Source organism: Diceros bicornis, chromosome 3 (assembly GCF_020826845.1).
Source record: "Diceros bicornis minor isolate mBicDic1 chromosome 3, mDicBic1.mat.cur, whole genome shotgun sequence".
In the NCBI taxonomy this organism is placed as follows: domain Eukaryota; kingdom Metazoa; phylum Chordata; class Mammalia; order Perissodactyla; family Rhinocerotidae; genus Diceros; species Diceros bicornis.
The window spans coordinates 77,079,205-77,107,152 of NC_080742.1; the positions used below are offsets into that span (position 1 = coordinate 77,079,205).

General features: G+C 50.7%; 1 protein-coding gene across 1 annotated transcript in view; it reads left to right on the forward strand.

Annotated features, from left to right (window-relative positions):
* The window catches only part of SND1 (staphylococcal nuclease and tudor domain containing 1), a 420,486-nt gene that overhangs the window by 378,781 nt on the left and 13,757 nt on the right, over positions 1 to 27,948 (forward strand). The window contains exon 17 of the mRNA XM_058529372.1: positions 24,120 to 24,308. Coding sequence (XP_058385355.1) covers positions 24,120 to 24,308 — 189 coding nt within the window. The remainder of the gene's footprint in view (positions 1 to 24,119; positions 24,309 to 27,948) is intronic.

The window sequence follows — 27,948 nt, forward strand, 5'->3', positions numbered from 1 at the left end:
AGAGAGATGGGCTGCAACTTACAATGTGCAATGTAACGTACCAGTTGTAACAAATGCCAAGTCCTGTGTTTAAGTTCAAAAAATCAGTTACACAATTACCAGATGAAAGTGACCTAGCTTGACTGCAATTCCTTTGAAAATTACCCCAAGGGATTTTGTTTACTACAAACTGTATGCTAACAGTGTGAAGTGACTGATAAAAATTGCATTAATAGAGGGGCCGGCCCGGTGGCGCAAGCGGTTAAGTGCGCGCGCTCCGCTGCGGCGGCCCGGGGTTCGCTGGTTCGGATCCCGGGCGCGCACCGACGCACTGCTTGGTAAGCCATGCTGTGGCGGCGTCCCATATAAAGTGGAGGAAGATAGGCACCGATGTTAGCCCAGGGCCGTCTTCCTCAGCAAAAAAAAAGGAGGAGGATTGGCGGATGTTAGCTCAGGGCTGATCTCCTCACAAAAAAAAAAAAAAATTGCATTAATAGAGAAATAGTATAGATCGAAGAAGGTGATTATTCTGCTCCCCTTACGCAACATCTGGGATATTGTGTTCATTTCTGAGGATTGCGTTTTTAGAGAGTTCTTGATAAATGGAGGAGCATTCCTAGGAAGGGACCAGGTGGTATAGGATGTGGGATCCAGGTCCAGGGAGTAATGGAAACCACTAGGGAGAGAAAGAAAGGACAGAGTAAACATTAATAATAGGAATGGCTGTTACATAGAAGGAGGGAGGGAATGGACACTTGGTGTACTTGCTGTTGCTAACCACTGTGCCAGGCATTCTCAAGTGAATCTCCTGTAATCCTCAGAGCAGCCCTCTGAGCTCCGTGACTGTTGGGCTCAGAGAACTTTTGCCAAGTCAACCACTAGTAGTAAATAAGAAAAAGGATCAGATATGTTCCAAATTGCTCAGACTACAAAACTGAGACCAGTAGGAGGAATGATAGATTGGTGGGTTTTAACTTGAAAGAGGACTTTTCTAACAGTAGAGAGCTTCCTGTTATGGAATATTTTGATGGAAGCTGATTATCTCCCAAAGGTGTGAGGACATCCGTGTTGGGAAGGGAGACTAAGATGACGAAGTGGGATGTTCTGTGATACCCTCGGGCTTTGTGAGGGCAGTATTAGGCACAGGAGAGCTGCTGGGCAGGAGGGAAGGCTAGAACTGGTGGCCCGCCCTTTCTTCTCCTCGGGCTCCCAGATTACAGGCCATTTTCGCCAGCCTTCACCTAGTGCCCCTATCTGCTTGTCTCAGTGCCTGAACAAGCTCTCTTCCTGGCAGCCTGGCTGTCAAGTTAGATCTGGCCCTCCCCTTTTTGACTTGATTTCATTGCCACAGCTTGTTTTCCCACCGACGACTGGGCATTTTGAGGAGGCTCCATCCTGTCTCCTTTTCCCCATTAGTACAGTCTCCTTCGTGGCAGCATCCACTGAGGGGGTGTCGCCATCCTGGCCCCAGATGTAACTGTCTTCCGAGCCCAGGATGTTGACGAGGCGCGTGTGTGTATCTGCATGCTCACACTGCAGCCTGATCGATGCCTGTCAGAACTCAGCATCTAAGTGACAGCCGCATGCCGGGCTGTTTGCAGAACACAACTCGTCCGTCAAGGGAAATCAGATGAAATCCATCTCCTTGTCCAAAGCCTGGCCCGACCGGCTGTGTCTGGAATGCCAGTCTTATATCCCACCCTACTTTGTGCCCTGCAAATCATTCCCCCTGGGATTTCAGTGTCACACTGATAGGTCCCCTGGTGCAGGAGAATTATAGTCAATAAAATGATGTGAAGAGACCAGTCCCAGCCCCTGCCCATTAGGAACTTCTAGTTTAGAACTAATGGCTAATATGTGGACTTTCTGGTCTCATACAGAATTGACATATAACTATCTTAAATTGATTGGTATAAAATAGTGCATAATCAAATGGATTTAATTAAAAATTTTGCAAGTATATTTTGAGTGGGACGTGACCGGATTACTTAAGTGTGTTGTAGACAATTGGTGGGGAAGGGTCTCTTCAGAAGGTCTCATTAGAAAAGCAATTATGGCATTTGAAGGCTTTCAAATTGACAAGGACAGTGGTTCTATGTTTGTAAACCACTTAGGGCTGCAAGAAGCTGTCACCCTGTGTCTTGGCAGTAAGCCAGTTGGCAGCTTCCCTTTCCTCTCCCTAAAGCCTCTTTTATCCCATACAAGCCTGTACCTGAAACTTCAAGACGACCCTATCTAACCCTCAGCCACTCCAGCACTTCCATTTCCCCAGGCTGCTAGCCCTTAAGTGAAGAACTCTACCCTGTTTCCCACCTTGTCAGGGGTTGTGCCAGGTAATTCTCTCCCCTTTGCCTGCCTTCCTGTCAAGGCTCTAAATGAGTCACAGGTGTCAAAGAAAAATGTTGCAGGAGGCCAGTCACTTTGGAAGATAATATTTTTTCTCCCACTAGCTAGGAGACTGTGAAACACAAAATTGTTCTAAAGACAGAAGTGGGATGTCTGGATGGTGGGGGAAAGGGGTCAGCCCAGGAGCAAGAGGGTGGAACATAGCAGGTGCGAAAAATGGGGTGGCTTTTTTTGTGGGAGGGGAGGGGTGCAAAACCAGCAAGCAGAGGATGGGGATCCCAGCTGAGTGGGAGACTAGGTAGGGAGAAGCCAGAGTTTCAGAGTGACTCCTGCTGCTGCTGGTCCTCAAATGGGTTTTCACGCTGGCAAGGATTCTCTGATGCTGCTGCCCTGGGGATGCGCCTGAGGGAATCAGCCCCTTGCTTGGGTCTCCTCTCTCCACCCTGCCCTACTTCATCAAGCTGAGCTCTCCCCTACCCCAGGCCTGTGGAGTGCAGCAGTCAAAGCTTTATTGCCCACACACAGGAGCCGCTCTGCAATAAAAGAAAAGAAACCAAGGTAATGAGAATGGCTAGTGCAGGGGGCAGACCCGCGGAGAGGTGAGCCTGCTGCTGCCTGTCTTCCCTGCACCACTGACCACCGTTAAGACCGCTGTCAGTAAGCTGTCTGCAGTCCCCTGGGCCTCATTTTGGGGGCTGAGTGAGTGACCTACGAGGTGGTCGGTTGTAGCAGCAGCCGCAGCAGCATATACACAAGCATCCTTGTTCAGCACTCCGTAGACCACAGGCCTGGGGGCCTTCTCCACAGCCCTCCAGGGGCAGTAAGATGGAATAGAGAGGCAATTTCACCTCCTGGCAGTTTCACCAGGTGCGGAGGAAAGGAATACTGCCCTGAGGTGACCTCCAGACAAGCCTTTCTAGTACAGCCTCTGCTGTCCTATACCTGGGTAGGTGCCTGGTACCACAGAACTAGCTGAAAAGAGGTGGAGTCTCGGACCTGTAAATGCCCAAAGGGAAGTGGAGGAAGGCACAAGCACCTGGCTGACTGTCCTCCCAAGGTCCCCACCTCGCACATACATTGTTCTGCACAGCAGATATTTATGCCTTGCATGGAGGTTGGCATTAGCAGCGGTTCAAAGTCTCCAATAATTTTCGTTTTGTCATGTGGCGTGTCTGGTCCTTTGACCAGAGAGCTTTTAAATTCCTTCTCCCTCATCCTCTTCCTGCTCCCCTTGTGCCTGGCTCCTCCGTCCCTGGCTCGATCCAGACTTGTTGATGAGCCTTAGCTTTTCCCCACACACAGGCACTAAATCTTGCCTGCTTGCCTCGCGACCCGCCATCATTTCCTGAGCTCACCTACACCCATGAATGCTTAATTTAAAACTTCTGCTGCCGCACAGGAGTTTGTAATTCTGAGGACGATTTCAACAGAGGAGACAAAATGGGCTGATGAATGTACTCAGAAAGGTGAGAAGAAAACCATACACACAAGCATCTCTGTGAAGTGGAGAAAGTCTTTCTTGACCATTTAGTTTAATAAGATGGATATCTGCTGCATAGAGTTATTCTAATAGGATATCTGTCTGATCTGTTTGCCTGCAAGATAGTTATGAGTTTTAAATTTCTTCATCTCCACGGCAATAAATTCTCAGGGCTTTTTCAATTATAAACTTAGTTTTCACTTGGGGAAGCCAGAGGATTTTGTTTTGGTCAAAGGATTAAGAAGGCAGGTCCAATCAGGGAGTTGGGAGGTAGGAAGGTGGGCCAGGTTTAGTTCATCCTTCATATTTACCTTCTCCACAGCCTGCGCCCCTCCTCCGGGCAGCCCTGTCGGACCATTTTCCCTTGTCCTTGTCTTCTCAGTGTGGCTGATGTTCCCACCACAGGGATCTAAAGGAGCCCCTCTCTGGGTGTCTGCTATAGCATTCCTCCACAGAGTCCAGGGCAGCAGGGACAGAATAAAATTGGACCTGTGAAATCTACTGACCTCACAGCAGGGGGATGCCCTAGCCTGACCACCTCCTGATGCAAGCCCAAGGAAGGGGTTGCAGCCGATGGCTCTCCCAGGCAGTCAGGGAGGTGGTGATGAGTTCCTGGGGCTGGGCTCGTGCTGAGCAACCAACAGAGAATAGATGCAACGAGTCCCGAAGGTAATGAGCCCAGAACACTGCTAACTGGAGTGCTCAGCGTGGGATCATTGGAGAAATGAGCTCAGGCAAATCTGTGTGGAGGGGAATCGTAGCTTTCTTAATGACTTTCTTCCTTTATACTGACACATCACCCCTTGGCCCAAGAGCAGAGCAGCCAGGGCCAGCAGGAAAACAGATGCCTCTCCCCAGGTCCACTTCCTGGCCTTCCTCGGCATGCCTTCATCCCCTACTCCCAGCCCCTAATGGGCCTGCCACTGTTTGGGTCAGAGCTTCAGAAAACTCTTAGACATCTGGGAGTGCGATGTCCAGATGTCCACGAATCATTCTGCCTGTTGGTTAGTGACAGGAGCCAGGCTCTGCAATTAGACAGGACTGTGTTCAAATTCTGGCTTCTCTACTTACCAAGTGACCTTGGGTAAGTTCTTTAACCTCTCTGAGCCTCCATTTCCTTATCAAAGTGAGACTAAAAATAACTGCTTCACAAGAGGGTTGTGAGAATTAACTAAGGCAACATGCATGTCTGTGAACCTAATTCATTCAGCATGTGGCATGCAGCAGGCATTCAATAAATATTAATTCCCTTCCCTCTACCCTATAATAAGGAGCTACTGGTCTTTTCCTTCAGATGTGGAAGTGGAAACTGCAGAGCCTTCTTGCCTACAGCATTTATGATCCACCCCCTGCCCGGCCTAGCTGTTGGACAGAACCTGTGTTCAGGGCAGTTGCTGGAAGAGTACAGCCATAACGTGATGGGTCCTTACAGCAGGCCTTTGCTCCTGATACTAAATGCCAGGGACTGTGTTTGGATCAGTAATGAAAGAAAGAAAGGCCTTATTTTTCTGAGATTATCTTCCTTTTATGTTCTTTGAATCAAACATTCTTAAAAGACAAATCAATAGATAAGTGCCAGTGATCAGCATCTGGATTTTGTTTTCATTCAATTAATTTATAAATGTGTATTGACCTTCTACTGTATGTCAGGCGCCATGCTAGGAGTTGGGACCAAAGTCAAGTAAGCTATGTTTTCTGCCATCAAGGAGTTGGCAGGTTCAAGAGCTCATCAACAACCTGAGTACATGGTGATACGTGTTCTGCGACTCACAGGATTCTCTCAGGGCACCACTGGGGATTCAGAAAAGACTTCCTGGAGGAAGTACTATTTAGGCTGAGTTTTTAAGGATGGGTAGGCATCAGCCACACCAAGGGTAGAAGAAGGACATGCACTCCAGAGAGAGATACCAGTGCAGCAGTTAGGGATTGCATTCAGTTGCTGATATAGACCAGAAACAGCATTTGCTTAATTAAACAAGATTAAAGTTTACTTCTTTCTCAAAAAAAGTCCAGAGATAGGCAGTCCTGAACTGGTATAGTGACTCGAAGTATCAACAGGGATCTAGGCCTCTTCATCTTCCTGTTCAGCTAGTCTTAGCACGTGGATTCCATTCTCAAGGTCCAAGGTGCCTGTGGAGCCCAGTCAGGATGCCAGAAGAAAGGGAGAAAGCTCAATGCGAGTAAATGCTTTCTTAGAAGTCCCACTCAAAAATGTCAGCTAATCTCAGTGCTGTGACCAATGAGAGAGGGGAGTCTTTTAGCTGGCCACATGGATGCCTGGACTAAAAGGATGCCTGTTACTAAGAAAGAAGGAAAGAGTGGAAATTGGGAGGTCTATGACACAAACAGCACGTGCAGCAGCACAGAGACACCAGCTTTTAAGTGTCTGCTTAGGGAACACATAGCTCAGTCTGCCCAGATCAAAGAGTCCGTGTAGTTAGTGTAAGAGGGATAGGAGGTGTTAGGAAATGAGACTAGAGAAGCAAGTCCACATTTCCCTCTAGGTATGAAAGCTCTGCTGGTTTAGCTGAATGGGGCAGTTGCTGGTGCTCAGGCTGGGCTGGTCAGGTGGCATCTGCCAAGGCATCAGGCCAGGGCTCGGTGCCTCTAGTTCAGTCCCTCTCCTCTCTCAAAAGAAAGGTCCCATGTGGTTCTAGAAGTCACATAGACCTTGCGCCCCACCAAGGCTAGGACTAAGCAAGCTGGACTGTATTTTTTTCCAAGGCCTGTAATTAATCCCTTAGAGAACCAGAGTTTGGTCACTCTGTGGCCTAGGTACACTCAAAATATGTTTCTGTTCTCACTGTATGTGCTTAACCCAATAAGAAGAGCCAAAATGCATTGAGTGCTTATTGTGTACCAGACGTTGTTCTGAGAGCTTTATGCATAACAACTCATTTAAACCTCACGTTTTCCTTATGAAGGAGGTATTCAGTTTTATTATTCCCATGTTACAGTTTGCAGAAACTGAAGCCCAGACTTAAGATAACTCATCCAAGGTTACTAAATGTTAGAGGTCAAATCTGAGCTCTGGCTGCAGAGCTCTTACTGGTAACCACTGTGCACTTCTGCCAATGGATGTGGTCCCCCCAACCAGGAGAAAATGTTGCAATCAAAGCAGGTGGATGAAGGTAGGACTAAGCACAAAGCGTTTTGCCTGTCTTCTATGCAAGGAAGGAGTGGAAACTCATGCTGACAGATTAAGCTTGGTAAAGTCTAGGGTGTCAGCCTTTTTCTCCTCTTTCTGACTCCTTTGTCTCCCCTCTGTGCATTCTGACTCCAGTCAGCATGGTCCATCAAAAAGCTACCACTATGCTTTTCTCATTTCTTCCCACTCCTGCCTCCCAACCATCATGATTGTAAAAGGATTTTTGTGCATCTTGTTTAGGTTCCTATTTATCCTTCTTTTCTCCCTGCCTCCCTAAGAATGTATAGAATCCAGCCCCTGATTCCTCTGTCCCAGGTCTGTATCGGAGGGGACCGGGCTCTGACTTGTCCCATCATTCCATGCCTCAAGGTCAGCTCTCTTGAGCTTTTCTTCTGAGCTACTTGCACCTCTTCCTGGCCTCTGCTCTCTCCATCATCCTCCCTCTCTTTCCCTCTGTCTTTCCCTCTCTTTCTCCTTCTCTCTCTCCCCCTCATCTGCTTGCACCTCCACTGACCTCTGCCTCCCTTTCTCTCCTGAAATTCTACCCTCATTCCTGCTCCTACACTCTAGCAGTCATGCGCTATTTCCAAAGCATGACCCACGTCATTCCATATGCTAGAATGTGTTTGCCTTGCTGCCCGCCTGTGATGTCCCGCCCAGCCCCTCACTGAAGAGTTGCCGACTCTCCAGCCCTCAGACTTGGCTCTCTCCTTTAAACCCCTCCAGTACTTGCTGTCTGCACTACCTCTCAGCCTTCGTGTGTTTCACATGGCATTTTGTCACTAGTTCACATGATGTGGTTTCATTCGTGTCTTCTCAACTCAATCATAAGCTCTTTGCAGACAGAAGTTTTTTCTTCTCTGTTTGGATCTACTGCAGTGCCTAATGCAATGCTTTCCTCCTTAGTAGATGCCAAATAGGTATTTCTTGCTTCGTTGATTACAACAAGTCGTAGGTCTCTTTACATATCCTTAATGATTTTTATACATTTCGGTTCCTTCAACATTTGTCTTCCATTTTGAAGAATCCTGATCATTTTCGGACATTCTCGTCTCTTTGATCAGTTCAACGGGACATCTCTGGTCCTTCTCCCGCCCTGCTGTATCTTTCAGAGATGCAAGGCTGAACCACAGCGATCTCACCTTGCAGGGTACAAACCATTGTACCCTATTTTAACTCTAACCTTTAGCATTTTCTCCTGCCTGCCTGGCCTTGGAAGCTGTCCTTGTTAGGGAAGTTCTGGCCAGCAACCAGAAATCTAGCCGTGTGGAAGGTGCTGCCCAGAAAAAAAAGAGCCCTGCCAAGCATGGTCTCTTCCAGGAGTCCAGGATCCTCCTCTGTCAAGCACCTTCCAGCGCTGCCTAGAAACCTGCTGCTCGTGCACAGGCTATGGAGACTGAGAGTGGGCTCAAAAGAAAAGGGCAAATGGCCTCGTTTGGAGGGCATAACATAAAAGATAATGGATTAATGAGAGCAAGTTGATTCCAGACAGAACATGGGCACTAAGATGGAGTTCTTTGTCAGGCTCGGGGAAGACTTCCTGGAAGACAGAAGTGGTGTGGGGTTGCTCCTTGCAAACAGCTTCACACGTTTTCATTCTGCACTCCTGGGCAGAAACTTCCTGAAGGGGGTTGCCTTAGTATTCCTTTACTGGTAAATGAACAGACATCTCTCTGAGTGGGCTCTGCCACCTCTGTGCCTGCCTGGGCAGAGCAGGGACTGTTGTTTGTCTGGGTTTTACAGCCGTGATGCAAGGTCGCGGCCTCAGGGACAGGCAGGGCTGCAAGAGGTAGGTTGGGCAGCTCACACAACAAGCAGATCAGCTGGGCCAAAGCAGAGGGTCCTTGAAGGGGAGTTAGAGGAAATGAGGTTGCAGAGGGGGTCTGAGCACCATCTACTATACTTTCCCTTTGAGAAAATACAAGATGCTGAGAATCTCCTCTTAGCCCTTCTTTTTCTCTCCATCCTCCCTGTGGCGCCCCAGTGGGTCCCTGCTTAAGATACAGGATGGAGCTGGCCTTTCCCTTCCTTCTAGCTGCTCCTGACCTTCCCACTCTGCGTTTTCCTGCCCACTGGCTCCAGAAAGCAGCTCAGGAGCAGGCAGCAATTGAGAGCCCCTCCAAATAGCTTTAAAAGAAATCAAATTGCTTAAATGGTATTTACACTGAGTGGCGGGTGGGAGGCAGGAGTCACCAAGCTTTTCTCCAAGGACACTGTGGCAGGAAGTCCATCGGGGGAGAAGCTGCACTGACAGCAGTAGCTGCAGCTAAGCTCTCTCAGAAGAGCCTGGAACAGGCAGCTAGGCTTAGGCAAGGGTAGACTCATTCTTTAAAAGCTTAATTGTGACTTCTAGGAAATCTTAGCCGGAGACACCGAGCATCTCCATTTCAGAATATGTCTTCTTTGGGGGGTGCTCCCCACGTGGAGTGGAGAACAAGTGTCTGTGGACTTCTGCTTAGTGCAGCGAAATTGGGAGGTGGAGGAGGGCACTGAGGCCACCCTGACCCCAGTTTGGGGAACACAGGACAGCTACCCCCTGCCAGAGAATAGGGCAAAATCAGCCTGGACAAATAGTAGGATTGAGCGGCTAGCCACAACTCCTGGGACCTTGTTAAGCTGAATTGTATTTGGGACATTTGGTTGAAATGGGAGAGAGAGAAATAATTGTGATTAATGAGACCCTGGCTCCTTTCAAGAGGACGGGCAGAGAGTCATGTCAACAACTAAGCTGCTGACCCATCCTACATAATGTCCTTTCCTACCATCTTTCTCCTCCTGATCTCACCCCAGTGGCTTTGAAAACTTTCAGGAGCTGATTATAAGGCCCACAAGAGCATCAGGAGCCCATGCTGTGGGCAGTGAGTAAAGTGAAAGAAGAGAGAATGTGGTCCCAGTGTGGTCACAATGCCCATGCTGGCCCTGCCCATTGCTCCTAGCCTTTCTCTGGGCAGAGACAGCTGGGACCTGCTGCAGAACGAGGGCAGGGCTGCTGACTGTAAACCAGTAGTCTCTGGGTACAAACTCCAGCCCTACCCAGAGAGTTTGGGAGGGCTTATGGCGTATGAGAGCTCCACTCTGACAGTGTAAGCAATGAGATATTTTAATTGTTATTAGCAATAAAAAATCAGGATGCCCAGCCTCAGCTCGCAAAAGAGGGCAGGGGCCAGGGTCATTAGCCAGTCCCATCAGCCTCTGGCATGCTGCGTTGATCCCAATCTCGGCTATACGCACTCAGACCTTATAATGGATGGCTTTTACCCCCCAGCTTTTCTTTGCGTTACTGAAAGGCTGGAGAGATCATGAGTCTTCCAGGTCATATCGAGCAAAATCTAGTTTTTCCCATGTGGCAGGAGAGTGAGTACACAACAGCCCTCTCCCGCCAGCACTGCTAGGACTCAAAGACCCCAGTTGCAGGGACTCTGCGTCATCTCAAAAGGTCTTTTATTTTCCTTACTGTGTTATAATAAATTTGAAACAGAGTTTGGCCACCTGCATCAGACATGGGTTGAGTCCCCCAAAATGCCTAGATTTCCTCTCTACTGGCCCTAAGAGAGCAGCTCCTTAGTGAGGTGAGAGGAAAAGATGGGACTCTTTCTCTGTGGCCTGTCCAGGGATGTAGATTCACAGGGCTGCTGCCAGCCTGCAACACTGTCTTTGTGTGAATCAGAAAAGTGTGCCCTCGCTGGGTGGAGTTGAGCACAGCATACACAGTGTGCACGGCTTGGTGAGGCTAGCAGCCCCATGCCAGGCTTCCTGCTTGGCAAGTGAAGGCAGGATGGATTTAGGGAAGGATATGAGTGAGTACAGGGGCAGGAGGCTTAATAAGAGGAGCCCAGAGGAGATGGAACCTTCTTAGGTCGCCTGATGATGAGGGAGGCATGAGGAAGAAAGGAAAGAAGGAGGGGTGAGGGCTTCCCCTCTGGTGACAGTGCTCCTGCATCCTCTTGCTGCCTTCAGCTGTGCCCTCAGTAGTTGATCTGACGTTATTTGGGACAGGTGGGAATTCCATGTTTGTGTTGAAATTGTTTGCTGTTTCTTTTACTCAGTTTAATGAAACAAGTAAATTGCCTGGTCCTAGCTACAAGTGTAGAATTTTTATTTGTTCAGGTTCTTCTCTTGGGTGTCTTTTTCTGGCCCGCCAGAGGGATTGGTGTCTTTGTCCCTTTTGCCAAGAGACCAGGTGATGGTGAAAAAGAAGGAGCTCTGTGTCCCTTTTCTCCTAGCATAGGACATTCCTGCCCTATCCTGACAGCTTTTGAGTGGCCCCCATGGCCAGAGCCCAGTTGTAAGAACTCTGAAATGACTGAGCCAGGAGTTGGCTTTCCAGTCCAAGCCCCAGATTCTTTCAAACCCAATAGCAATTGCCTTTCCTCAAAGGTCTCCCTGTTCTAGAAGGGCCTGAGGGGCTGGCCCCATGGCTTAGCGGTTAAGTGCGCGTGCTCCGCTACTGGCGACCCGGGTTCAGATCCCGGGCACGCACTGATGCACCGCTTCTTTGGCCATGCTGAGGCTGCATCCCACATACAACAACTAGAAAAATGAGGCAACTATGACATACAACTATCTACTGGGGCTTTGGGGAAAAAAGAAAAAAGGAGGAGGATTGGCAATAGATGTTAGCTCAAAGCTAGTCTTCCTCAGCAAAAAGAGGAGGATTAGCATGGATGTTAGCTCAGGGCTGATCTTCCTAAAAAAAAAAAAAAAAAGAAGGGCCTGAGACTTTCCAGCACCCGTAGGTGACTTGTAGCTTAAGGCTTTCTCAGCCCTGTGCTCACATGTTCCCTTACTCGCCCGCAGCCTGACCAGCACATCAACTCCTGGCTTGGAGGACTTAGCACTGGACAGTGGTCTGGGGTTCTGTCCTGTCCTCGTTGCTCTTCCTCTAGCTGTCTCATGTCTCTTCACGCCTTCCTTGCTGAGGGACGGTGGCCAGGAGGTGGTGGATGTGTGGGAGACCAGAGGGAGGCATACACAGCTGCTGCCTGCGCTCATGCCTGGATACATAGAGTACTCCATCCTCGCTCCAGTTATATTCAGTGCAGGCAAAGCCGAGTGCAAAACAGCCCCTCCTGCTCATGATGTCTGGGTGCCTTTGAGTCATCAGTGCCGGCTGCACTGACTGAAGCCAGTTCTGCCCCTCTGGGCTCCTAGGAGCAGGGCTGCTCTAGCAGGGACAGCGGTGGGGCAGCCCTGTCCCCTTAGGGGGGTTCTCAAAACGGGCCTTCTCCAGTCTGTTTGGTGCCACTGGATTTCCCCAAAGACAGTGTTCTGACCCAGGAACTTGCCTTCTCCAAGTTCACTGCCAGTGATCTGGAGAATCTAGAACCTTTTACCTTTCATCCTCTATTTATTGAATGCCTACCATGTACCATTAATAAGGTATTGTTATAATAGTGTAATTAATAGTGGTATGAACGAAGTGCTGTGGAGAAAAACATTACTTCAGGAAATCATGGGCTGGTTCACGTGAATTCACCATTCTAGCCACAGGGAATATCATGTACAGAGGCCTGAAACAGCGCATCATGTGTGTGGAGCTGGAGGTGCTTTGGCACAACTAGAGCAAAATAACGAGGGATACAGTGGAGAAACGGAGACCACAGGGCCCAGTGAGAAGGAGCTTATCCTCTACTGCTGTGCTGAGGAATTTGAATGTTAGCAGAGAACAAGGGTAAAATTTCAGCAAAGGAAAAAGTGATCAGATTTGGATTTGGGGGAAAGTAACAGCAGCAACATTTATTGGGCACTTACTATATGCCAGACTCTTCTTAAGTGTTTAGCTTTAATCAGTCATTTATTCTTAAAGCCCCTTGAGGTAGGTTCCATTATTGTGCCCATTTGACAAACAGGAAAAACCTAGACCCAGAGAGTTTAAATAACCCGCTCAAGGTCACACAGCTAGTAAGTAGTAGAGCAAGATTTGAACCAGGTTGTCTGGCTCTGGCACCTATATCTAGTCACTGTGCCACACTGCCTGTGATAAGCCGCATTGCAGCATTGGAGAGGGGCCATTCGGGAGGGGCAAGGCTGGTGGCAGGGACACCAGCGAGGGAACTGTTGCCCAAAGCTGGGACCTGAACTCAAGGGGTGGCAGTGAGGATAAAGAGGGGAAGAATTCAAGAGACGTTTATGAAGTAGAATCACTGTGAGCTCGAGATTGATGGTGAATGTAAAAGGGTCAAGGGTGATTCCGAAGCTTCTCATGCTCCTGACTGGGGTAAGAAATGCAGGTGGAAGAGCAGGTTTTATCGTGAAGATAGACTCGCTACGTTTGAAATTCATCTGGTGGAGCTGATTCTGAAGAGAGGTCTGGACTGGAAATGGAAGTTGTGATGCCATGTAACTCAGAGAGCAGTGAAATACGGACACTGTCTACAGCTTAAAATGGCCCCCTGGGGAATACGCATATTCAAGGGGATGTGGTTGGGAAAGAATTCACAATCGAAACTAAGAGCAGGGCGAAGCAGCCAAGATTGGGAATCACAGAGGCCTGAAAAAGAAAGTTTCAAAATGGAAAGGGGGTGCTTAGTTTTGTCACATCATTCAAAAGGTCAAAAATGATGAAATCTGAGAAATTATTAAAATGGCAAGAGGTCTTGAGTGACCTTTGAAGTGGTAGGTACATTGGAATATCGACGGTGGTGACCAGCTGCATTGGATGGAGAAGTGAAAGGGAGCTGAGCAGAATAATCTTTGGCTAAAGAGGAGGAGGTCGACTGGGTGGGATGTGAGGTCAAAGCAAGGTTTTCTAGGATGGGCAAGATATTTGTGGGCAAAGAGGTAGATCCTGGTGGAAAAAGGAACTGGAATGGTGATGATAGAAGAGAAGATTAATGATGGAAATAGCTGCCCAAGGAAACAAAAGGGAGTGTGATCTAGAGCCAGGTTAATTTCTTTTTCTCCAAGGTGGAAGGCAAAGAAGTAATTGTGGGTACCAACATAAGTGCTTTTTAAAGGTAAAGTGTGGGTCCACATAGAAACCCACAGCAGTTCAGGTAAAGAAGCCTGAGCACTGGGGTCAGCAAAGCTCAGTGCACCTGTCCCAAGAACAGGCCTAGGGCTCAGGGAGCTACAGGTGCCTGCAAAGGGGGGACTGGCATTTGAACTTGATCCGATTAGACAACATTTGGTTACTTTCAGACCAGGTCAGACATTTGATAACCTCATGCAGTTACTCCATAGGTCATACACACAAAAGAAGGCGCGACAAAAGAAGGCCAACCATCTTCTCCCCCCTAAGGCGCGACAAAAGAAGGCCAACCATCTTCTCCCCCCAGCTCAGTCCCTCTAGGGCTCGGGTACAGCCTGAGGTACTCTGGCTGGGCTTGGGAGAACGCCATGGCCGCTGACTCCCTGGCCCTAGCCTCGGGTTGGGATAAAGAATGCTGTCTGGAGGCACCTGATGAAAAGCAGTCGTCACTGCTCTTTTTGGCCAAGACTGCTCTTCTCCACGTCAGCCAGTGAGCATGAGCGGGAGCTGGGCCATTCAGATGTGTTTCACTTTTAGAAGGAATTCCAAAGCCTGCCTCGGGCTCAGGAAACCTGTGGGAAAGGACGCCAACAGTGGTGCCCTGGACAGGGGCTAGGAGCAGAATGAGGGCCCCCTGATTCAGCCACGTTCCCTGTGTGAACCTTAGGGAAGAGAATTACATCTCCCTTCAGCCCCAGGTTTTCCTAGGAAGATGAACAGTCTCCTTTCCTTATTGTCTGCACCAGAGGAACAGATTGCGTCAGTTGGTAAACTGTGTTACCGCTTGCAAAGGTCTGGAGTCAGCAGGTTTGCATTTCCTGGCTGAGTCCAATGACGCTGATCACCTTGGCTGTTGCCTTTCTACGTCAGGCAGGACCAGGAGCTGTCTCCCCCACCCCCTACCCCTGTCATCCCACCCTTCATCCCTGAGGCATTCAAGAGGACAGAAAGAAGCCCTGAGCTTCTAGCTGAGCCATCTCACTCACTGCTCAGGCCTTCCCTCAATTTCTTCTTGGTCCCTCTTGCCACTGTGCCAACCCAGGCCTGATTTCCAGGCATTCCTAGGGCTTTGGCTTGCGCCAGCACACAAATGTCAGAAAAGAGGTTTTCTGGAGAACGATCGGCTAAGTGGGTTGGACTTTAAAGTCCTCTCTCTGGTCTGGAGGTGATGAGGGATTAGGGGCGGAGGCGCTGGTGGGGGCCGGAACTCCAGGATCACAGGGAAGATTTGTACTGCTGCCTGCCTCTTGCCTGCCCACTCCCCCCCAGGCAGCTAATGGTAATGAGACCCAAGAGGCATGTCGTAGGCACTGCCTCTCCAGCTCCCGGAGCGTTACATTATTAATTGCACTGTGTTAATGTTCATCGTCTCTGAAGGACGTTGGTGTGTCTGCGTGTGGCCAGGAGTAGAAGGGGCGAGTTAGCTGTGTTAAGCTGCTACTATATTAAGGTGAGGTGTCTCTTCAAGTTCACAGCTCTGGCTGTGGCAGCACATTACAGCCTTCATGCAGCATCTGTGGTGGTGGAAAACCCAGCCCTACGGTGATGTGGCTACCTCTGCGTGGCGGGAAGGGAGTCTCAATTGCCCTGGATCACTACTCACATTCTTGCAGACAGCTCTGGATGGGATGTGTCGGGGGCAAGAGGCTGCAGTGCCTCTTTTCCTCTCTCCGTTTCCCACCTTCCCCTCTCTGCGGGTTCTCCTACAGGGCTTGACGATTCGCGCGTGGGGCTTCTCCATTTGCTCTTCTCTCTCACATAACCCGATGTCTGTCTTCTCTCTCGTCACCTCCCAGTCATATGGGTACACCACCAGCACCACCACCCTCAACCCAACTGTAACTTTAGAAAATTCAAAGCAGAGAGAACATTAAAAACCTGGTTCAACTCTCATTTACACATGAAGAAACTGAGCCTGGAGGGAGGTGATGCTCCAGCCCAAAAGAGGCAGAGCTGGTGCCTGGATGGCAGTTCTAGTCCACGCTTTTTCTTTGCTTCTCAATGCCTTCTCCCCATCCAAACCTCATCCTATCTTGTCCCCAGTCCCAGGCTTCTTGCTGTGCCTGTTGCTGATGGCCTTGGTTGGTATTTAAAGCAGCACTATGGCCAGACAGCGTATGGAAGGGATGGAGGCTTTTGCCTGTCATTGGGGCCCTGATGTCACCTCCCCAGAGGTAGCCCTGAGCACTCCTGCTCTGCCTTCTGGAGGCACTGGCAGCCAGCAACCAAGCCTTGTGCAGAAAGTCTTCCTTTCTGGATGCCCCAGGGCAGGGGTGTTCTGTGCTGCTGCTCTTGCCTCCTTGGCATCGGTCCTGCCTGAGGCTGCCCACCCGCCTTGCCCACCCGCCTTGGGGGAAGGAGCATCTCCTGCGGCTGTTTTCCAGGCATTCCACAGCCTCCCAGGGGTGGGGCTGAGGCTGGCTGAGGTTCAGTAATTTCCTGTGCTGCCTCGGGCACTGTGCATAGAGGCTGGGCCAGTGCACTTTGGGGAGATTCAACCTCTTCTCCATCCTCCTGAGACATAAAAAGGGGAAGGTGGGTATATGTGTGTGGGGTCTCCCCACTCTCCCTCCTTGCCAACAAATCCCCTCTATGTTCTACCTCCTTTGGCTGCCCTGAGTCACCATGTGGGGCATGCAGCCCCCTACTGTGTGTCCTCCCCTGTTCAACATTTTAAAATTCTTTTGCCCTAAACGCCCCTGGCTGCCTTATTTAGACTAGCCTTTCGGTGGAGGTAGCCTCCAGTGCACTTCTCCCTTCCCCTGCCCACACCTCACCACGACCTGAAGAAGGCTACAGAAGGGGACCTTTGTCTTTTCAGCTTTGCCCTGGCCTTAGAGCCACTAGGCATCCATCTTGGCTCCTGGAGCAGGAGAGAAAGGACAGCTAAATGAATCCTCAGAGCAGTCAGAGTTTCCTCTGTGGTCTTATAGATGAGCTCTTAATCTCCCCCCAACACATACACACCTACTCTTTATGAACAGTTTCAGAATCTGAAGGCTGATTGGCTGGGGAGGGCCAGGACAAGTTGAGAGAGAGTAGTAACATCTGTAAGAACTTCAGCCCTGCCTGGCTTTCACTTCTCTTCCTTCCTCACACTCCCTCAGCGAGCCTCTGCGTCTTTTTGGCCTGCGTTGCACCCCAGGCAGGGACTGTGCCTCACTGTTCAGAACAGGAGAATGACTCAGACCCCAATGCCTAGTTGGCTGAAGTAGTTCCTGTGTTAAGGAGCTGGACAGAATCCAGACAAGGGAAAGAAGGGGAACAGTTTGGGGGGTGGGGGGGGTGGGTACTGAGTATATATTTCTGGAGGCCAGGGCACTCAAGCTGCTGAGAAAAGGGCTATGGGAAATAAAACAGATTCATAGCCGCTGCCACCACCTTCCCTCCCTCACTTGCTCCCAGCCGTGGAGAGCTAGGGCCTGCTCCAGTTCTCCCTTTCCTCCTCCCCCTTCTCCCCTTCCTCACCCACCTGCAACTGGGACAGGTGAGACTACAGCCCAGCTGGGTGGGCACTGAGGTGTGTGTATTGCCTGGACGCGGGAGCTCTTCCTCAGTAATTAGGAGACATGCAGATTAACAGCCTGTGCCGTTTGTATTAATTTGGTAAATAAGCCAGAACAATTTCATTAGTGGCACATTAATGTGCTTGGGAGCAGGAGGACGTGTCCCACTGTGAGGCAGCAGGGCCCACTGGCTGCCCCAGCCTACAGACAAGCTGCGTCCGGTGTGCCCAGCTGCTCTCCCGCTGGGTATGGCTGGCTGGACCACACCCCACCTTTGGCTCTGTGCTGGAGAAAGACCCCCCTCCACTGAGCAGAAAGGCATCTGTTTGCTCAGCTAGGTTGGGGGCTAGTCACACATTAGTTCTTTCCATCAACCCCCACTTGCCTTACCCCCCACCCTGTATTTTACATGAGGTCCCCAGGGCATAAGAAACCCAAAGATTTTCTGGGTGGGGAGCGAACTAAGGGGATTGAGCTCAGCCAAGCAGGGCTGCTGGCATCCGCTGAAGGGAAAAGGAAGCAGTTTTACATTATCTCGTTTAACACGCAGGACTCCCTTCTCTTTTCGCAGTTGAGGAAACTGAGAGAGGTCATGTGACTGCCCAAAAATTCACAGCTAGAGTTAGGATTTGAATCCAAGTCTGTCTGACTCCAAAATGCACGCTCTTTTTACCACCTCATGGCCCAGTCAGTACACCCAACTTTGGGGAAGATTCGGAGTATAGAACTAGCTTCGTTCACCTTGGACCTGACAGTCTAGTTCGACAATAAAGACATTTGGGAATGAAATAACTGCCTCTGCCAGGAAGTAAGTAACTAATAATGATGAAGCTCTCTTCTAAGTTCATAACGTATTGACATTCGCTCATTTAATCATCATATAACAAATCCTTTGAGGTAGGTACTATTGCAATTCCAGTTTTACAGTAGAGTCAACAGAGGTACAGAGAAGAAGTTAAGTGACTTGCCAAAGGTCAAGCAGGTGGTAGATGGATTTGAACTCAGGCAGTCTGGCTCCAGAGTCCACGCTCTTAACCTCTGTGCTAGACGCTGGCCCTAAGGGCCAAAGGGAAGGTGAGCCCGTAGGTGTTCAGAGTGCAGTTCTCTCTAGGCTGAGAGTTAGGGAAGCCTTCACAGGAAAGTGGTGTTGAAGCTGGAAGAGCTCAGCTCACAGGGCCTAGTTCAGGACCACAAAATCCTCACCCACTCTGCCAGCATCAAGAACAGAGAGCAAGAGATGCTGGCAGATGACCGGACCAGCAGGGCTACACAGTGAGGCAGCACCGCGGTATCCTTGAACGCCCGAGGGTCAGGTCTGACCTTTAGGCATCTAGGCTACACACTTCTGTCTTAACCAGAGTTACCACCAAGCCACTTCCTCGGTGTGGCACAGCCTGCCCCTTTCTTAGTCTCTCAGGAGGCAGTCTCCTCCCCACCTCCTTCCAGTTCTGTGTTTTCCTAGGTCTCAGCTTCTGCATGAGCAGTGAGAAGGGGGAATGAAGAGAAGAGCCACCATTTGTCTCTTGCTGACACTGCTTATGTCCATGTGTACACATACTCTGTGGTACCCTCAAGGCCATATCAGCCCACATATGTACACTCCAAATGCCCACACACATATGAAGCCCACTCCTAGCCTCTGGCAGCCCATGAGGGCCCTCACCCAAGGCCTGAACTCCCTGATGTCACATGCTATTGTAGGAGGCCCTCCAGGGAAGCTTTTGAGTCCAGATCTCTTCCTGAAACACGCCAAGATGCGGAAGAGACAAGTAGCAATATTGTATAGCACTTTGCAATTTACACAGCACTCCATGAATAGTATCTCATTTAATGCTTGCAATAGCTAGTAAGATGAGAAGAGGTTTCTTAATGTATTTGACAAGAATGACCCTCCCCTTAACTCCTGTCTTCAGTTTGTGGGAACTTGTGGGAAATAGCTCTCTCTCTATCTGTATATAGTCAATGCTCATTATTCGTGTTTCCATATTTGTGAATTTGCCTACTTGCCAAAATTTTTTGTAACCCCAAAGTCAGTACTTATTGTGGTTTTTGTGTGTGTGTGAGTGCCCAGAGCAGCAAAAACTTTTAGTCTCCTGGTGAGCACATTCCCAGCTTAGGTTGAACAGGGTGATGCTCTGCCTTCCTGTTTCAGCCTCTCGTACTGTAAACGAGTACACTTTTCATGGTCTGTTTGGTGCCACATTTTTCAAATTTTTGTGCTTTTTGCTGGTGATTTTATAGTTTAAGGCCTCCAAGCCTAGTGCTGAAGTGCTGTTTAGTGTTCCTAAGTGCAAACTCTAGAGCTGAAGTGCTGTCTAGTTCATTCCTAAGTGCAAGAAGGCTGTAAGGTGCCTTGAGGAGAAAACACATGTGTTAGATCAGCTTTATTCAGGCGTGAGTTAGAGTGCTGTTGGCCGTGAGTTCAATGTTCACGAATCATTGATATATATTAAATAAGGTGTCTTTAAAAAGAAACATACATACAAATATCAAATCATTATGTTGTACACCTGAAACTCACATAATGTGGTATGTCAATTATACCTCAATTTAAAAAAAAAAGAAAGAGCCAGCCCTGATGGCCTAGTGGTTAAATTTCGGCACTCTCACCACTTTGGTGACCCAGGTTCGTTTCCTGGCCTCGGAACCGCACCACCTGTCTGTCAGTTGCCATGCTGTGGCGGCAGCTCACGTAGAAGAACTAGAAGGACTTACAACTAGGATGTACACCATGCACTGGGGTTTGCAGGGGTGGGTGGGGAAGAGTAAGATTGGCAACAGATGTTAGCTCAGGGTGAATCTTTCCCTGCAAAAAAAAAAAGTTCCTTTGTATTAAAAAAAAAAAAAGGAAAGAAAGAAAGAGGCACACATAGAAAAAGATTATGTATTGATAAGTTGACAAAAATGTGACCAGAGTCTTGCAAGAACCTAACCCTGTGTTTCCCCTAGGAGCAACCTCTCAGGATTCGCTAATTCAGTGTGCGTAGTGACTTTGTAGAACATAAGTACCACCAGCAACAAGAATCAACCGTGTGTGTGTGTGTGTGTGTGTGTGTGTGTGTGTGTCTATTTTTTTAATTAAAGGAAAATATCGGAAATTTGAATCTTAAAGTTGAACAGAGAAATAGAGCTTGTACAGACATGGATCCACGTAATTTTATAGTCAAGCCACAAATTCCTGGCAGTCAATATAAAAGAGAAACGCAGTGAACCTGGGAGTGCCCTGCCTAACCCTCTGCTTGCTCCCTCTGTTAGCTCTCCCAGAGCTGGAGAAGAGTTAAGACTTTGACCTTATAACTGCGTTCCATGTGCCCAGCCAGGCTAGGGCGTGTCCAGAAGGATAGACACAGCACAGGGCTTGGCTAGAAAGGCCAGAACCCAAGAGACTCAGCAGCAGCAGGAACACTAGCCCGGCCCCAGCCCCAGCCCACCTTCCCCTGAGTGCCTTTGTTTTGATTGAGAAATTACTGTGGTTGCAGCAGCTGTAATAAAAGGAGAAACAGAGACCCACGAGCGACAGCTTTATCTCCCTCTACAACCCGAGATGGATTGGGCGGCAGCACAGTGCCCAAGGCCAGAGATTTCTTCTGCGGCTGGCTGGGCCCAGGGACTTGTCAAGCCCAAGTTAGCGTATCGATTGCAGGCAGGGAGAGGCTGGGTAAGTGTGAAGTCATTGCCTACGTGCCAAGAGAGCCTGGCTGCTCCCTGACAGTGTTGGCCCTGAGTGTGGCTGCTAGTTGCTGGGGTCTCCCTCTAGCGTGAGCCCTTGGGAGACCAGCATCTGGTTTGTGGCCTCAGAGAGTGAGATGTGAATTTGGGGTTTGCCATGTGGAGTGACATCTGAGCATGGGCACCTTATAGGATAAGAAGAATTGTACCTACCTGGTTGCCTCTGCAACCCATCTCTGAGGTTCTTGCCTCCATCCCAGCAATCTGGTGCCAAGAGGAGTGATACATGTGACCATCAAGCTTCTTGTCACAGCCACACTGGCCCACTACAAGCTTCTCAGAACTGGAGGGAGGCCTTGTGCTCAAGCAGGGCAGCCATCCTCAGTTTTAGGAAAAGGACACTTGGCTACTAACATGGTAAAAGACAAGAGGTTTGGGAATAGGGGAACTGGCGTGGGCCTGGGCTGAGTGTTGGCTTGGGAACTATACCAGCTTCACTTGCTTTCGGCTGGACATAAGGAGGTGTCTCATGAGCCCCCAAACACAAGGAGCCCAGTGGTTTGGTGGTGGGAGCCAGGCCTGGCATCCTCTGCACTCTGCCTATTGTCTCATGAGCCCCCAAACACAAGGCAAGCAACCTCTCTGTTCTTCCTAGTGCTTCCCAGAATTCCTCTGGGACCTGCGGCTTCTTGGCCTTAGCATGTTTGATAAAGCTTGACAAATTAAGAGAAATAAGATGGTCTTCCCATGTATCATTTTGCTGGTGCCTGTTCTTGTCCGACCACCACCACGACAGCCTCTTCCTCCATCCTTAGCCCCCCCAGTGTAGGGGGCGCCTAGTGCTCCAGCGGCGGAGTTTCTACCGTGCTCCAGTGCCCTGGGCAATCTCAAGGTGGCAAAAGGCTCGTCAGGAGGCCCATCACTCATCTTGATGAATTTAGTTGTCTTTCTAGCTGGTGAGCTCTCAGGACACCTGTCTCTATCAGAGCACCATTGTGCCCACTTGTGCTTCTCCCTGACAAGTGCAGGTCCTCCAGTAAATTAGAGAAAGGAGAAGCATGTTTTGACATGTACAGGTACTAGATGCTGGTCCTCCCTGCTTCTGCCCCTCAGCAGTGTGATACAGGTGTTGGGTAGACCCAGCCCAGCAGAGCCCACCACTCCCACCCTGGCTCTACCAGTGAGGTACAAGGTCCCATGGTCCTGTTGGTGGAGAAAAGTGGCATTAACCCAGTGGGAAGTGAGGAAGGAGGGCGTCAAGGGTATGTCTGGGGGAAGGAAGGAGTCCTCCTGAAATAGAAAGTGTGGGAAAAGAGAAGGAGGTGAGGAGGGTCTTTTCTGCTCCCAACTAGGAGGTAGTGTAGAGAAGACAGTAGGGAAACCTGGGTTCTGCTCTCAGCTCTGCCCTTTACTAGCTACACTTCCCTTCTCTGTGCCTCGGTTTCCCCACCTACAATATCAAGTTGGATTGAATCTATGTAGTATCTTTTTTCCTGGCTCTAATAAATTCTATATATCCTCTTTGTACCACACCCCGACTTCAGGCATAGTTGAACTTGTATTTCCACGTGAAGGATAAACTGCGCCCCTCAAGTAGGAAGAGAGTGTGCAAGAATAGGAAGAAGCCAGGGTCCTGCCTCCCTGGCCCTGCCCTTTCTTTTCCTCCCCACTGCCTTCTCTCTGCATGCCCAAGCCACCTCTGTCTACTTCTAGAGTTGTGTCCCCCATCATCTCTCTCTGCTGAGTCAACCCTGCCGGGTGGACAGGCTCCTCTCCTCCCCACCCTCGCCCAGCTAACCCTCTGCCCTAGGCTGCTGCCACTGGCTCCAGCCCAGGCTTCAGAGAATTCCCAGGTATTTAGACATTCGTTTTATTGCTTAATTGAGCTTGAAGCCGTTTAAATTAATACAAGTTTTTATATTTGGCAGCAAAGGCTTTTACAAGGCCTCTTTAGGAAGGGAAGAAAGAGGTTGGGAGAGAATCAACGAAGGAATTAATCCTGGGCCATTGCCTCCATGAGGTGGGAGCAGATCAGCCACCATGAGGGCCACAGCAGTGAGGCCACCCTCTTGGAGGAGCAGAGTCAGTACGGGGTCTGAGGTCCTGGGTCTGGGGGGAGACCCTCAGTTGAGGAGGCCCAGGAGCCCTTGAGCCCTCTGGGGATCCCTGAGAGTTCTGGGGTACAGCCACAGCACACGTCCCCAAGGTTTGGGCTTGCAGTGACCACAACCTTCCAGTTGCTCCTTCTCAAAGGTAATCTCCTGCTGGGGTCACCCCCTAACTGCCTCCATGTCTTAATGTACGTCCTGCCCATGTCGTTCTACCCACCTGTCCTCTTCCCTCCTCTCCTCACCTGGCTTTTGTGCAGCCACTTTCATTGCCTTTGTTAAGCATTAATTCATTCAGCTCTTCCAGGAAGAACACAGGCTCCCCTCGCCCCGGGATTGCCTTGCTCCCAGGGGCCTGCCTGTCTTCCTAGCAGAATTGAGGAGGGGTGGAGGGTGGTGCCGAAGAGGAGTGGGATGTACTCAGAGCTGTCTGCATCTTATCTCACTCCTAACCCCCAGCTACACACAAACACACACACACACTCACACTCACTCACTCACACTCGGCTAATGTGGACTCCCTTGCTTAAGCTAAGGAGAGCGGAATTGACCCAAGTGGTTCCCTGCCAAAAGGAAGGGGAAGGGATCTGAGAAGAGAGGGGAGTTTTGGAGTTGCTTTGTCAGTGACGTATCTATCAAGGATGATTCTTGGGTGTGAGAGGCTGAAAAGCATAGCCCCAACTGACAGAACTGATGTGAAGGGTTCTAAGAGGGTTGGGAGTCCAGGAGCTCCAGGTCTGCAACAGGCTTAACACATCCCTTCCCTCTCCTCGTTCCAGCTGCTCCTGTCACTTGGGACAAAGGTGGTGGGGCTGCCCAAGGCCTGTGAGCGCTGGGCCTCAATGCCGCTCTCCGCCTCTGCATAGCCAGGGCCACCCCCTGCAGGCTGACACCCCCTTTCTCTGTTCCCCAGGTAGAGGTGGAGGTGGAGAGCATGGACAAGGCCGGCAACTTCATCGGCTGGCTGCACATCGACGGTGCCAACCTGTCCGTCTTGCTGGTGGAGCACGCACTCTCTAAGGTCCACTTCACTGCTGAGCGCAGCTCCTACTACAAATCGCTGCTGTCTGCCGAGGAGGCCGCCAAACAGAAGAAAGAGAAGGTACGGGCATGGAATTGGGCCTGGGCCTGGCGGAGCAGGAGGCAGGTGCCACTCCGCCAGCTCAACCGTTCTCCCACCCTCCCCTCTTCCCCCCTAATGTTATTGTTGCTGCCTCCATACAACAGGCAGAAGCGGTTCTGTCATCCCCAACTGAGTGACCCCAGTTGGTGTTGGTCTCAGACCCCATGCCAGGAACCACACACAACCAAGGGAGACACTGCCAGCTTAGGCATCCTCAGCCATAAGCCTGTTGCAGACCAGAAGTAGGCCCCAGACCTGCTCTGAGCACCTCTGTCAGGCCAGCTCTGGTGGACCTAGAGCAGAAAGCTGTCTGGAAGGTGACCTTGGAGTGATGACAGAAATGACTGGGGGCGTCCCTGGTGAGCAGGAGACTGGGGAGGCGCTCCTTCACCACCCCAGACCCTTCCATTAGTACCCTTGGAGGGCCCAGGCGGCCTGCAGCCCACGTCTGAATTCCCTTCTCATTGCCCTGCAGGGAAGCCCATTTTGGAAGCTGCCCCAGGAGATGCATAAAGCTGTTAGGACAGCAGATTTACAGCCCATCAGTCTCTGCAGACACTGCATTGAAGAGACAAGGGGGGTGGGTCAGAAAGCAGCTTTGGGAAACAAATGGACGATTAAGGAACCCAATGGTTTGGTGGTGGGAGCCGGGCTCAGCACCCCCCGACTCAGCCTGTCGCCACTGACTTACAGCCCAGCCCTGATAATGGGGATAAATCAGCCGGCCACCAATTTGTCAGGGCTTCTCTGAGCTTGAGGAGGATTTCATAGGACAGCCGTGCTGAGCCATAAATTTGTTCCAGGAATAAATGTTTCCTTCCCCATGGGGCAGCCATCTGGCTTACGGCTCGCCTCCCAGAGCCAAGGCCCAGATACCTGCCAAAAGGAGTGGGGGGCTTCGGGGCCCAGAAGGCTCCTCATTCTCCTCTAGCCCAGAGCAACCACCTCCTCACTTAGCCTCTCTTCCCACCTTTCTTCCAGGAAGGAATACACCACTTCCTCCTGGGACTGGGCCCAGGCAGGACTGGGCCCTGAATCTCTGTATCTTCTTCCCATCCCCTGGGGATTAGGGCAGGTGACTAACCCTAATGGAGGTGGAAGGACTCCGGGGAAGGGTGGCCCAAAAAGCTAAGATAGGTGGCAGAGACTGTTCATGCCTTGGAAGAGTGGGCCACCTTGAAGCCTCTGAGGAGGTTTCCACCGTTCCTTGTCCCAGTTCTGCTCCCACTAAACCCTGTCTTCCTAGAGGGATGAGGAAGCAGACAGCCTGAGCTCCTACAGCAAAGGAGCTTCCTCTTGGATTTCCTGTTTGTGACAGCTGAACTTAAGACTGCCACCCCCGTGTCCTCTGCCTGCCTCAGGGAGATGGAGGAAACGTGGTGCTGGGGCCTCATGTGCAAAGGGCTGAACCTTCACCGAAGAGTTAGCAGCTAGGGGTCAGTGTGGCAAGCACCAGGCTCTAAGGCCCGGATTCTAAAAGCATCTGTACCCCCTGGCCTTGCTCCTCAGCTACTCAGCACGTGAGCCTAGCAGCTGCTCTTCAGATCTGAGCAATCCTCTGCCCTCTAAAAGTGGGGACCCCAAAGGGACCCAGGAGAAGACAGAGGGGAGCCTGACCTGAGATGGGGGGGTGGTCCCTTCCTGGCTGCTGAAGTGGGCATCACTATTTACTATGCAGTGGATTTGTCTGAAAGAGCTCAAGTCATCATTTCAGTGGTGCTGTGTGACGATGCTGAGGAGTAATTACCAGTGATTAATTACTTACACAGGCTGTGTCTTTTTATTCCAGTCCAATTAAAATGCAGTGCACCACTCCTCAGTGCAAGGGCCTGCCTGCCTCCTGGGTCCCTGTCTGCACATCCCATTCTCTTCAAGCATCCTCGGGGAACCTAGCATGGCTTTCCTCTTCCTGGTGGGGCTGGTTCCCAGGAGCAGTGTGGGCAGAGCTTCACAGCAGCCCTCAGAGTTGGCTAGACTCAGATGAGAGAATTTGGTGGCCAGCTGGGAGACAGTAAAGTGCATATCTGAGGTGTCCACAGGATCCCCAACCTTGCCTCTCCTGTGACCCCATGAGGGCTGCCTTAGCTGTCGAGAGACAGGCACATCTGGGGTTAAAAGGTGATGATGGTACCTGTGAGCTAACTGGGGAGTGGTAATACTGAGAGATTTGTGAGACCAAGAGTAAGCGGAAGTCTTCAGGGAGTGTGACGATGTGCATATGCATTTGTGAGCGGGTCTGTCCAGGGGAACCCAACAATGCTGGTTTCCCAGCTTTGAGAACTTAGCTGCCTCCCTGCCAGGCCTAATTCCTCCCTGTGCCCTGCCAACTCCTCCTCTCATGAAGAGGCTGATGAAGGGTTACCCCCTCCCCGTTCAGGGATCCTGGGCAGGTCTGAGGACCAAAGCAGGAGCCACAGATGGCGGCCACCTGGACTGTCCTCCTTCCCCTCCCCCTCCCCTGTGCCCCAGCAGGGCCCTGGACAGGGCTGGATTGGCTATTGATTGGCTTTTATTGACCTTGGCTTCTCTACTGCAGGCTTGAAGGCCTCCACTACCCTGGACTCATGCCAGCCCCACCCCTGGAGCCTTCTGAGCAGTGGTATTAAATAGGATTTAGAAAGGAAAGACTCTAGCCAGTGGAGCCTCAGTCCACATTGCTCATCTCCTGCCAGGAGGAGGACCTGGGGCTCCCTGGGGAGGAAGCGCAGGGAAGAGGGAGGGCCAGGGGCGGGGCAAGGACAGGAGGAGGGATAGCCTCTACTCCTGACCTGGCCCCAGAACGTAGTAGAGGGACAGGAACTGGCATGACAGAGGAGTGTGGAGCAGATGAGGGAGGAGGGAGGTGCTTCTCTTGCCAGTTCCCCACCTGGGTCTGTAGCCAGGGCCATGGAGGGGTTACAGAGGGGTCTTGCCTCAGGACAGCACCATCCTGGCCCCTGGCCAGGCCTGACCACAAATCCTACCATGAATGAGAGGAGCTGGGAGAGGCCTCTCCACACTCTTGCAGCCCAGAGGTGGTCCGAGAGCAGACAGACCCACTCTGTGGGTAGGTCTCCCAGCATCCCTGGGCCCTGCTGCTTAGGCCCGACTCAGGCTTGCCTCCGCCAAAGGCCAAGAGCATTCACAGCTCCCGGACCCCGTCCTCTGCCCTGCACCTTGGCCGTGGGGGTTCTTCTCCAGCTCTCCCATCTGCCAAGAACCAGAGGGTACAGCCATAAGGCACTGACTCCGTGTGTCTGTGGGCACAATTACTGTTCTTTCTGGAAGGGGTCTTGGGTATTCACTGTCATCGCCCCAGGGATCCAGGAGGAGGAACATCCTCCATGGGAATTCAGGAAAAGAGCTTCTTGTCAGGGATCTGAGCTGTGAGAGGACTTGGGATGGCTGTGAGAAAGTGGCTTTTGTCCAGCAGGTGTCTTGCCGATGTATCTGTCCCCACCCCCGCCCCAGTTCTGCATAAGGGCAACATAAGTCAACATGGGCAAAACACGCCTTTGTTCTAAGGATAGGGACTTGGGCAGCCAAGCCCGTCCCAGCTGATCCTTCCCACCAAGAAGCTGCCTGGCCAGGCTGCATGTACCGGCTTGCCGAGGGCCACTGGCGGCCAAGTCCCGTGAAG